The following is a 12705-nucleotide window of genomic DNA, read 5'->3' as shown; positions in this document are numbered from 1 at the left end:
ACATGGGCTGCATCATCCAACAGAAGGCTATATGTATCCTGACCTTGGTGAACACACATGGGCTTCCACTGGGTGATGTCTTCATCCTCTTTTAGCAGAGAAACATCCAATTTTAATTAGGCTCATTCTTTTTTAATGAATGCATTGTCAGTTAAGTGTGAAAAAGGAGTGTATCATGGTAATGGTAAAATGTTGTGTCTTCAGCACTGGCATGCCCAAATACAGTACTGGAAACAAGAATGACAAAAGAATACTATCACCATGTCATATATTGATCACAACCAGTCAGCTGTTTTGTATGTTGATAATATTATAGCTTTGTTCATTATGAATAACAAAGCCCAGAAATTGAACCGATAAAGAACTGTCTCAGTGTTAGTAAAGACCAAACAGTAAAGGGTAATTGTAGAAGCAGAAGTCAGTTTGAGGAGAAAACACACACCCCTCAGAGAACACAGGCAGAGCGACACCATCTAAGCTTGTTCTATGCTTTCATGCAGGATTTGGGGAGCACTGCGATGAGTCAGAGATGTGAGTAAGCAATGGGAATAGAACATTCATAAATAAATTGAATGTAACTTATGAACCATCAACAAAAGCAGCCTCAATTTGAAATGGAGTGCAGAAGTGCTCATCAGTGTAGCATAGTTTGTGTTTTACATTTTAGAGTAGGCTCCAATAGAGACCCAAAGCATTCAAATTATATAAAATGAATACAAAATATATGCATAGAGAACAAAACATAAATACAGCAATACTATAATGCAGAATTATTCAAGTTTGTATTTAATGTGAAATTTCTGACTTGTCATCACAGAGAAGTCATATGGCCAAACTGTTAGGCTATGTTGGCTATTCTTTTGCTCTTCGTGGAGTTCTTTTGCAATCAAGTTGCTACCACCATTAACAATAGATCACAATTAGATATATATTAGTCCATGACTTTGATAAAGTCATATCTCAAAAAACCGCTCCTCAGTGGCCCAAGACGCTTCTAACATATAAATATTTAATACTGACCATCAAGGTACCGTATATGCTTTTAGCATACTAATTTTGTGGCTATTACATGTATATATTTATTGAGTTATTTTTATAACACTTGGAGTTCAGATGAACCTGTGTTTGGCTTCCCTTTCTTTCGGCAAACTCAGTTACAGGCCTGATAGCTAACTGTGCCTCAATACCTGACTTCCTGCAGAAACCCACAGAACAAGAGGATTTAATACAGAGCTGTGACACTCCTCTCCAAAGGGGATTACTGGAGCAGTGCTGTGAGAAATGGACCCCCCTTCCCCAGCACAGCTATAGCCAGGGCTACCCTGCCAGCACACACTCGCAACACATCTGCAAACAAGCATTGCAAATTTGTATATAGACTGTTGTTTTACTCAGTCGTTCACATCCACTCACCTCTCTTGCTAACTTAGGTATTGTCCATTCAGGCTCTCACACACAAACAGTAAAACACTGCATATGAGGTTATTTTTACGTTTCATATATAGTACACAGTAGGGCTGCTCAATTAATCGAATTTTAATCACGATTACGATCTGGGCTTTCAACGATCATTAAAAATGACTGAGCCGATTATTAGCCCCTCCCTCATTTATCCGCGACACCTTAAAGGCCGGTCCGTGAAAATATTGTCGGGCATAAACCGTCCGTGGCGCAAAAAAGGTTGGAGACCGCTGATTAAGAGGACCCGAGGGAAGCTCGGAAAGCTAAGCGGAAGTTATTTGGAGAGGAGAGTGACTGCTGTTGGTTGAAAAGAGAGGTAAAAAAATCTTCAGTGGTGTTGCACACTATTTTATATTATTTTTTAAAGTCATTGTTAACCCTTTAAAGCCGATCAGAGCAGCACGCTCCGTTTTGTGTAACTATTTTTAAATCCCTGTAGAACCGGAACCGTGTAAGCTAGCGCAATAATTTGTTTTGCATATTAAACCGGAGGAGTTGTACTTACATCTGATGCCATCAGCTTGTCCTCGGTCACGGTTTCCTTCCACATAAAGCTTTGCAAAAACTGCATAAAAAGAGCTTGCAGCAACAAAAACATAATATTCCAGAAACACGCTTTGCCGATCCGATCAGCTGTTCGTAACACTTCCCACAGCGAAACAGACGTCAGACGAACTGTCACATGTCCGCCATTTGCTGGTCGAAACCGGAAGTGACGTCATTTCGCGGAAATTGTAGTTTTTTTTACTTGTAGGCCTTAAAAACCTATACTGGTCATGTTTGACTTTTCTGAATAGTTGCTGGGATGCTTAGAACTCGAATTGCACTGCTGGAAATAGTTTATTTTGATGCACCTGCTGTTTTCTTTGCAAATTTGCATCATAGGATTGTTTTTTTCGCTTTTCCTGCAGTATATAAAAATTGGTGTATCTCCAAAATAAAACTATGAAGACACTCAAAATAAATTTCCTGTTGTTGTAAACTATTTTTTGCAACTTTTTTTGTATTTAAAGTTTTGAAGGATAAACCTCTTAAATTTCTCCAAGTAGTAATATATGTTTAAAAAAAAAAAAAACGATTTTCAATTTTTTTTTTTGTAGTTTATTGCACTTTTTTGCAATTAATGTAGTTACTATGGACTTAATGCATACATATTATTAAAATATGGGCTATAACAGTTGCATAGCAAATTGAAATGCTCCCACAAATGGCTCTACAACATGTAAAAATATAATATAAGCTCTGGCGGACTTGGTTCTATAGTAGGTCTTAAAGGGTTAAATAAATATCGTCAAATAATCGAGATCTCAATTTCAGTGAAAATAATCGTGATTATCATTTTTGCCATAATCGAGCAGCCCTAGTACACAGTGTATTTCTTACTTACTTCGCTGCCAAATCATGCATTCTCTCTTCATCAGTTCCCTTGTCTCAATTTTCAAACCACTGCACACAATCATAGCCACTTCACACTCAGTGACCAGAAGAATACAAGGGCTTGTTTAGCCTAATGGAAGCCAGGGCAGTCTCTGCGCAGTAGTTTGTGAAACTCATTGTCATCTTACGTTGTTTTTTTTGTTTGTTTTTGTCATATAAAAGCCAAAATTGCTCTGTTCACTCATATATTTTTTATTTCTTTATTTCGCTAACAAATGGATAATGTCACAGTGGCTACATTTTTCTCTCTATAGTGCTATATGTCTTATATATAGTCTATATGTGCTTACCAATATCTGTCACTGACAACTGCTACACCATGAAGACTTTCATTTTAGGTTAATGAGTTCCTTTTGCAGATCGTGATGAGAATAATGTTTTTGTATCTGCAGTATGCAGTATAAGAGGGTTGGGCAGGGTAAAGGAAAATAAAATCACCCCCAAAGAACATTAGGCTCTTATGTACACCAAGGTCATGGTCAATAAAATGAACTGAAGTTCAAAGTGTTAATGCTATGGTGATCTAACACCCTGTTTCTTACTGCCATTTTTGTATTGACAATATATAAGCATAAAGGGAATAATATATAGGCATTCTAAGCTAAATTATGTTGATCTTCTGACCTGTTCTTCAAGGCTACACGAGGTCATACTTTCATAAAATATCTTTTCTTTTTAAAATTGTGATAAAATTCTACTGCCCTTGTTTGAACAGGCAACATTTAGGAAAGTATACTGATATAGGGGATTCTAGATATCACATTATAGATTGCATTCAAATACCATGACCAATGATCTCACTTTTACACTTCACAGCTGCATTTCTTTTAAGTTGAATAGTGGCATTGTAAAGCGCTTTGGGTGCCTTGAAAAGCACTGTATAAATCCAATCGATTATTATTATTAAAATATGTTAAAGAAAATAGGTTTAAAGAAAGTATTGTCCAGAGAATGAGCTCCCTAACAAGCTGTAGTTTAACATTCTGTTTAAGTTTCAGTTATTCATGTTATTTAAAATTAATATATACTATCCATTACTACTACTCCTGCATAATGTTTGTGTAATCATGGTAAACAGCCAACATGCTACCCTTGCTCCATGCTACTGCACCCCAACCTTCCTCAAGTAACTTTAAAATAAACAAATAAATAAATATATATATATATATATATATATATATATATATATATATATATATATATATATATATATATATATATATATATATATTGCACTTATGATAATGTAATAACAATAATGTAACATGGTTAACACTATCTGACTTTACCTGTGTCTTTACTGCTCCATAAGCAATGCATGAAGGTGAGCAGATGCAGGAAGATGAAACTAATGCAACTATAAGACAGCAGCAGACAGTAGCCTAAAGAGCCTAGCGCAGATAAGTTTAAATGAATAACGACATTACATTTGTTTATTTTCTAATTTGGTTTATCTTGGTCTATCCTCATGTGATTGGTAGAAATATTAGATATTATATATATATATAATATACATATTATAGCTTTGTTGATATTTTGATATGAGCACTAATTTTAACAGGATGAAAGAAACTGATGTGATTAGCTTTGATTGTGTCTAGCCTCTAACAAGCCCTGGATCATTGACAGCATCCATTTTACATCATGCGCCCACACACAGCTCACTTTCAATGGAGCCACATATGAAAACTTGCACAACAGAGAAATTTACATGTTTTTTTGTTTGTTTTCTTTTCTCTGTCATGTCTCCATGTTGATGAAAGAGGCTTTTGATATGTGCAAAAAGAAAATCTAACACATTAATAGATAAAATAAAAGCACATGAAAAGTAGATTTTACATTTGAGAGTCAAACTATTCTAGTGGGATTTTTTAAACAATTTGATCTCATATAAAGAAAGTGTATAGTGTGGCATTATTGAGAAGATAAGTGTCAGAATGAGCTGGATCCTGGGTTTATAAGAAACAGGCAGTGCGATACAGACCACAGGAAGGGAGATGACAGCTTGATGTGATGATATAAATGTTAAACAGAAAGGATATTAATAAACTATTAATCCCATGGTATAAATGACTATTATTAATATATATGTACACAAGTCAAAGTTAATGTAATATAAAGTTATAGAATATACTATATTTTACTTATGTATACATCATTTTTATATAAGCATATTTATATGCACATAGTGTATCTTGTCTTCATATATTGCCTTACTGTCATGATCAAACACACATATAGCACGCTATATTAACATGCGTTTGTGCAGCCCAGATGCACATATATGATTATTTGCAAATTCAAACTCTTCCACAGCAATATTCCACTTAAATAAACAAGATCTGCATGCAGCAGAGACATAGTTGTACCCACACACGGGACTGTGAATTAGAACTGTACAGTAGTAAATGAAGCATTCGTTTTCCTGAGTACTTCTGGCAGATAAGGGCTGGCAGACATGTGAAAAAAATAAGTATTGCACTGCTGCACAAAATGATTTTTGCTAAAACAGGAAAATATTTTCTGTTAAATTATATGTTACAGTTTACATGCTGTATTATCAGGTAAAAAACATGAAAGTCATGAAATTATATACTTCAGAAAATAATAAATATCTGTTTTTTTTTTTTTTTTTAAAACTAAGAATACCTTTTTGTTTACTTTTTTAAATACGTGTATTTTATGTAGAGAGGATGGCTTGTAAAAAAAAAGATAAAATCTATAAATATATTTAAACTTGAACATACATTGACTCATTTTGATGATGGTGGTGGAGAGAGCTGTGAAATACGCTGGATCAGAATCTCTTCAGAAAGGTTTTATTTAGTTGAAATTGTGTTTGTAATTTGATAATAATTAAACATCTGGCACCGTTCCTAGTTTAGCCTTTAGTAAAAAGTACTACTTCCACGGGTATACATTTTTTAAAAATTCTGGCTATATTGCAGGTGACCTCCAGCTTTAAACACCAGAAAACACTCATGTCTTATCTGTTGTGTTTTCTTACAGAGATTTGTTTGCTAACACGGGGCAGAAGGACAGCCAGCGTCCGAGCTGACACGTACTGCCGCTTGTACTCATTGTCTGTTGACAACTTCAATGAGGTACTGGAGGAATATCCTATGATGAGAAGGGCCTTTGAGACTGTTGCTCTGGACCGGCTGGACCGTATTGGTGAGAAAATCACATCCAGTCTCATCCATTTAAGCCAAAGTGCAAACCAGTACTACATATTTTCATTTAGTGAGTTTTGATAGCATTTTCCATCAAGAGAGCAAACACTTTCAAACCAGAACTGGAGCTCTTAGACAAAACTTAGGGGGTTTAAAACTGTTCTCAGTGATACTCAGTGACTGAAATTACTTTCAAAGTCATCTGCATATAAACATGCAGATAGAGCTCCGGTTTTAAAATCCCTGTGTGACTTCTCTTACTCATACAATTGATATTCTCTCCATATCCATCACTGTTCCCAGGCTCAGCCTAGGCAGATGAAAAATTCACAATGAAACGGATGCCTGTATCATCACTCAGCCTTCGCTGCATGCTGTTTTATCCTCAGCTATGTTTAGAATGGTAGATAGCGAAAATGCTTTAGGGGGTCTCTTTGTAGAAAATGGCTGCTTTGAAAAAGATGTGGTGGGCTGATAGGAATGTTTCTGTGAAATGGTCTCTTGTGTCCATCCCTTCTCCTGGGCTTGATGCCTATGTACACCATGTTTCCTAATAAAGTAACTGAAACAGGTGAAATCTGCAAATTAATTACTCTCTTGATGGACTTGGCACAATCTGATTTGAAGTGTGCAGGTGATAAAAGGTCAAGAGGTGCAAGGTCAGGCTGGCTAAAATAGTTCCAATACGTCACAGAAAAAGCTCAAGTAATCTGACACCAGTCATAACAGAAAATTGGACAGATTGATCTGGGGCTTATAGCGTTTGCAGTATCATCAGATTTCACAGCCTTTTGTTAACACCAAATTGAAAATGGCAGTCATGTGAATTAACCCCATCACTGCTAGCGCAGCCACTGAACAATGACTAATGGACTCTAGCATCCAGACTGTGCACATTTTGTTAAGAGGGTAGTTTAGCAGTTGCTATGCCTGCCATAATGACGCTCACCTTATTTCTTTGACCTTGTGCACACCTCACAGGTACTTCAAAGTACATACATTACCAGAGTGAAAACGTGACGGAGCACAAAAAGCTTTAGTAAGCAATAGTTAAATGAACAAATGAACACAGGATAATTGTTATTCTAAAATGGAATTTCAGATTTAGTATTAATATTTTTTCCACATAAATTTTTTTGTTGCATAGATGTTGCATTTTAGAACAAGAGCACTCAGAGAGCACAACTCCCTCGGAAGGACAAGGACTTTAATAAAGGCTATATAGTTAGCCTGTTATGGCATCATTGTGATGCCTTAGGACATAATATTTAAAAAAAATAAAATATGTGTTCTCCTCATGCTCTTTCATACAGTTCCGATCAAAAGACCACTTGAAAAATGGCAAAAAAAATCATATTTTGCGTGTTTGGATCTTAACAAGGTTCCAAGTAGAGCTTCAACATGCAACAAGAAGAAATGTGAGACAAAACGTTTTTTTAAACATGCAATTTATTGAAAACAGTGCTTAAACTGAAACAGGCTGAAACATGCAAAATATGATGTTTTGCCATTTTTCAAGTGGTCTTAAAATTTTGATCAGGATTGTATGATATATAACCTGGTATGGTTTCTGGAGAAAAAGTTTCAAGGTCAACTTTGACCTCGGCTCTAACAATGAAGGTCAAGGTCAAATGCTTAGCCAACCTAGGCACTCATGTCCCCCAAGGCCTAGTATATTATTGTGAAGTTTTAAGGGAATCCATTAAAAAAATTTTTTTAAGTTTTTATTAATTTTCACATTTGGTGTGACCATGACTTTGACCTGATTTTCATCACAGTTAACTCAGTTCGAGCTGCTATTGGTATCTACCGTCACACAAAATTTGAAAATGATATCTTGAAAACTATGGACAAGAATGCTAACAAACTGAAAAACAAAAACGAATCAATTACACACTCCCTCTGAGAGGGATACCTCCAGGTTTATTGTCTTTTTTTCTTTTTTCTTTTTTACAGTGTTTATTTTGTATCAAGCATGTCACCAAAATATTGTTCACCAAAATATTATGACACAATGGTTGTTTTACGATTTCCCCTTTTTACTTATGGAATCACACTAAAAGCTAATCTAATGTTTATCCTTTTCGTTCATACCTGTTATTATGCTAGCTTCTTCTTTTAGAAAGGGTTTTTGGAATATTCTTTCTTCTCTTACTTTTCACTCTTGTTTTCTGTGTGTCTGTCTTTGTGTGTGCATGGACATGCGCTCTTAAAGGCAAGAAAAACTCCATCCTGCAGCACAAGGTGCAACACGACCTCAGCTCTGGTGTACTCAACTACCAGGAGAATGAGATCATCCAGCAGATTGTGCAGCATGACAGGGACATGGCCCACTGTGCCCACCTCATGCAGAACGCTCCACCACAGACACCGCCCTCACCTACCCCTGTCATCTGGGCCCCACTCATCCAAGCACCTCTCCAGGCAGCAGCTGCCACCACCTCTGTAGCCATAGCCCTGACACACCATCCCCACCTCCCATCAACGCTCTTCAGACCTCCAGTTTCTGTCCTTGGTTCCCTGAAGGACCCTCCTAGCCGACTTAAAAAGTTTCACACATTTGTTCCTTCATCCACATCACCTGGCTCTGCTGGGGACTCTCCTTCTAGCACACCTTCTAAGCTGCAAACTGGGATAGACATGCCATTGCTGGCGTCTTTCCGGGCCCAGCAAATTACATCAGGTTCAGGGGCAACTAGTTCAAGCCAGCATGCTTCAGGTAGCGGAATACAACGCGGACCTTGCAGGTCTGGGCCTGTGTCCAGTGGAGGAGCAACCTCCGTGTTCCCGTTTGGTCAGTTTTCATCTTCTGGTTCACCTTCATCTAGTACGGCCCAGCTGCACCCTCAACCACAAAATCAAAAATCCTTCCGCTCTGGTACACCACCTCTCTCAAACCTCTTTCACCAAGGATCTATAGGTGGAAGCACAGGGTCAGGACTAAGTGGAAGTTTAGCTGGAGCTTGTGGTGGTGCTACGGGATGGACTTTAGGTGGAGCAGTTGGAGGTTTTGTGGAAGGGGCCACTGGTGGGGACACTTCCTGGGCGGGAGAGGACTATACAACTGGGTTGTTAGAAGTGACTTCTGGTGGGCACTCTGGGTTGGGAGGAGCTAATGGTGGATCAGTAGGAGGGATCTCAGGGGAAACCAAGGTAGGAGTATCTGAGGGAGCAGTGGAAACTGTTTGTAGCAGGTTATCAGGTGGATTGGTGGTACCCAATACATGTGGGCCCATAACTGATACGGCAAAGAGATCAATTGGGGGGACTTCCAGAGGATCACTGGTAATAGCTTCCGGGGGGTCAGTCAGTGGAACTTCTGGAGAATCACTGGCAGTGACTACCACTGGAGGATCCCTGGGACGGGCTTCTGATGGATCAGTGGGACTGGTTTATGGTGGAGCCTCAGGGGGAACATTTGGAGGATTTTCTTGTGATTCAACACAAGGAAATTCTGGCGGATCAATGGGGAGGACTTCTGGTGGATCAACAACTAGCCATTTAGGTGGAGGTTCAAGTGGGACAGTTGGAGGAGTGACTGGAGGACATATAGGCAGAGCAGTAAGTGGCACAATTGGAAGCCATATAGCAGGATCTACAGCTTGTTCTCTTGGAGGAATTACTTCTGGGCTTATTAGTTCCTCTCGTTGTCAGAGCCCTATATCTAATAATTCTCTATCTGGTCAGCTTCCCCAAAACCAACCACCTGCCAAGCCTCCTCAGGTGGCTCCTCTGCAGCAGTTTGCTGGAGGAGGCAGGACTACCAGTGGATTAAACCTTTTCCAGTCCCCTCCACAAGGTTCCCCATCCTCTGGTAGAGGACAGCACAGTCAGCAGCCTGCTGAGGGCTCCCCATCTTCCCTCAGCCATTCTAGCCTGGCAGGCCTCCAGTCTGGCTGCTTACCTCACCAGATGTCACTGGAAAGGTCTGCATTGGCTTCTCTGGCCCAGTATGGTTCAGCAAACGCCTCACCCTGCCTTACTCCAGTCGCACCCAGTCCCACTGTTCAAAGCCCTGTGGCAGGCAGGACTTTCCACTACAGTGACCCTTCTAGTGTCACAGGATCCCACAGTTCTTTGCTCATGCCTCAAACTTGTTTTCCTTCACAGCTTCCAAGCCAGCCACAAAGTACAGGAAGAGATTCCCCTCTGGGACGTTTTTCTGAGGACCTAAAGCTTTTATCTAGCTCCCATTCATCCCTGCCCCAGGAGGTGGCCCAGGTCTTAAGCCACCAAACTCCTTGCTCTTCAATAGAAACTGGGTATTACCCTTCTCCATTTTCCTCTCCTACTCTTGTACCCAAACCCTGTAGCTCAGTGCCAGGGCACATGACTCCTCCAATCCAGATGTCTCCGGGGCACCCTCACCAGACTTATTCCTCCGGGGCCTCACCAGCCTTGTCTTTACGGAGGGACTCTGCTGCCTTTTCATCTGATCTAGAACCTCAGTCTGTCCGCTCTAAACTCCCTTCAAATTTGTGAGGATTGATCACACCCTCCTGTGCTCCTTTGAACTAAAACACAAATGATCTCCATTTGTGGCATTCTTTTCTGTCTTCAGACTATTTTTCACTTTATTTTTACCAAGATTTTACATTTACTGTGATTTAAAAGACACTTCATAGGGCAACTCAGAGCTCTATAGTACACTTTGTTTGATTTATGCTTTTTCCTTTTATTATTCATTGATACTGTGTATATAGATAGAGTTATATTTAAATGATAAGTTAATCAAGGGACTAGGAGGGTGTGAAAATGATCTCCATTTAAAAGACAGTCATTTTATTTATTTCTATAACTATGCCAAATTCATGTTGTGATGTTTAGGTGATTCAATGGACTACCCAATAATACTCGTTTTCTGCAGGAACCTATGCACTAACACCTGCATGTATCAATGTTTTTGTCTTTCTTTCTTTTTTTTGCGTGTGTGTGTTTAAAAATTATCTACATTTTTAGCGAAAAAACATGCTTTGAGACAGACTGACTCTTGTATTATCTCATTTAGGATCACATATTGTTGATCCTTAAATGTATCTATTAGATTGTACTTATTTATTCTCTGTATAATCTTTTCAAAACCTTGAGGGATGGAGAAGAGATTTTAGGAAACCAAAAAGACTTTTCCTGTGGGATAATACTTCACCACTTCTTGACCCATTATCCTTGCTTTCTACCACTTTCTCAAATTACTACTGTTTTTGAAGCAGGGGTACAGGGGTTCAGCGAGCTCCCCTCCGTCTAAATATTGAGACGTAACAGTATGTGAGTGACTGGCTTTCTGCAGAGTCCTCAATCATGTCCTAACAAGCTCACTTTGTCTTCCAAGCTCATGTTGCTAATGTGTGTAGAAAGCATGTGAAAGCATATTTTTTCCCCTGACTGTGAGCAACTGTTAATGTGTGAGTGTTAGTGCTAATATGTGTGAATCAGTGGAACAGTCAGATGCAAAGCAAAACTTTTTCCTAGAATGATCATCAGAGCCTTTTTACACAAAAACTAGGACTTCCATTAGCGTGTATGATGCACTGTGTAGCACGCAAACAATTTAAAGTAAAAAATAGCCAGATGTTTAATATCCCACAAACTAGACTTTCATGTAGGAAAAACAGTATATTCAGTACACAATCTGAAGTATTTGAAAAATGCTGGAAACTAGAATACACCTTGATATTTAATTACTTCTATTTTAGTTGTCATATGCTGTCAACAAAGACATTTTTGAAAGCTACTGCTGAGTTGGAGATGAAGTTGAATGTAAGTAAGTACTTTTGCTATTGTAGATTAACTGAAGGCACAATGCTCCAGGGGGTTAAGAGACTGTTCCACCACTGAAAAGGTCATGGATTCAATATCTTTGACAGATGTTTCCAGCAGCAGCAGCAGCAGCAGCCATTTCTACTGCCAAAGTGTCCTTTACCAAGACACAGAATAAGTACTTGCTAAATTGTTTGTGAGGTTATTGGATGTGTTACTCAGTTAGGTTCTCTAAAACAGATTACTCCTCTGCATGTGTTCCTTAAAATATTGATGCATAACTACATTGCCAAAGTAAACCTGAGAAAAATTGTACAATTGCAATATAATCTCCAATACATAGATTACTTAATAAGTAAAGATAAGAGAGATTTTGACACACACACACACGCACGCACGCACACACACACACACACACACACATATATATATATATATATATATATATATATATATATGTGTATGTATATAAGTGAAAACGAGTACACTCATTGATTTAATAGCTTGTGGAATCAGCAGCTTTTATCAGCAACTTCAAGTAATCATTTTCCACATGAATTTATTGGTCTCTCACTTCGTTATAGAGGAAATTTGGCCCACTCCTCTTTGCAATGTTGCTACAGTTCATTAAGGTTTGTGAGCATTCATCCTAAGATCTTAAGACACAGCATTTCAACCAGGTTGAAGTATGGATTTTGACCACACCATTGCAACACCTTGATTCTTTTGTTTTTCGGTCATTCTGTTGTAGATTCGCTGCTGTGTTTGAGATTATTGTCCTGTTACATGACCCAGTTTTAGCCAAGTTTTAGCTGTTGGACAGATGGTTTCACATTTGACTCTAAAATACTTTGGTCCACAGAGGAGTTCATAGTCA

General features: G+C 38.5%; 1 protein-coding gene across 1 annotated transcript in view; it reads left to right on the top strand.

Moving 5' to 3' along the window:
• hcn4 (hyperpolarization activated cyclic nucleotide-gated potassium channel 4) overlaps positions 1 to 12213 on the top strand; it is a 73127-nt gene extending 60914 nt beyond the window's left edge. Inside the window, exons 7-8 of the mRNA XM_086267302.1 lie at positions 5908 to 6072; positions 8287 to 12213. Of these exons, the coding sequence (XP_086123428.1) occupies positions 5908 to 6072; positions 8287 to 10553 (2432 nt within the window). The 3' untranslated portion in view covers positions 10554 to 12213. The remainder of the gene's footprint in view (positions 1 to 5907; positions 6073 to 8286) is intronic.
• The last annotated feature ends 492 nt before the right edge of the window (positions 12214 to 12705 follow it).

This window comes from Aulonocara sp. 'chitande type north' Nkhata Bay, linkage group LG1 (genome assembly GCF_057382095.1).
Source record: "Aulonocara sp. 'chitande type north' Nkhata Bay isolate Kocher_YH1m ecotype deep benthic linkage group LG1, A_spYH_male_GT1.1, whole genome shotgun sequence".
Lineage (NCBI taxonomy): Eukaryota > Metazoa > Chordata > Actinopteri > Cichliformes > Cichlidae > Aulonocara > Aulonocara sp. 'chitande type north' Nkhata Bay.
The sequence above is the reverse complement of the archived record's forward strand: the minus strand, read 5'-3'. Positions and strand labels throughout refer to the sequence as shown.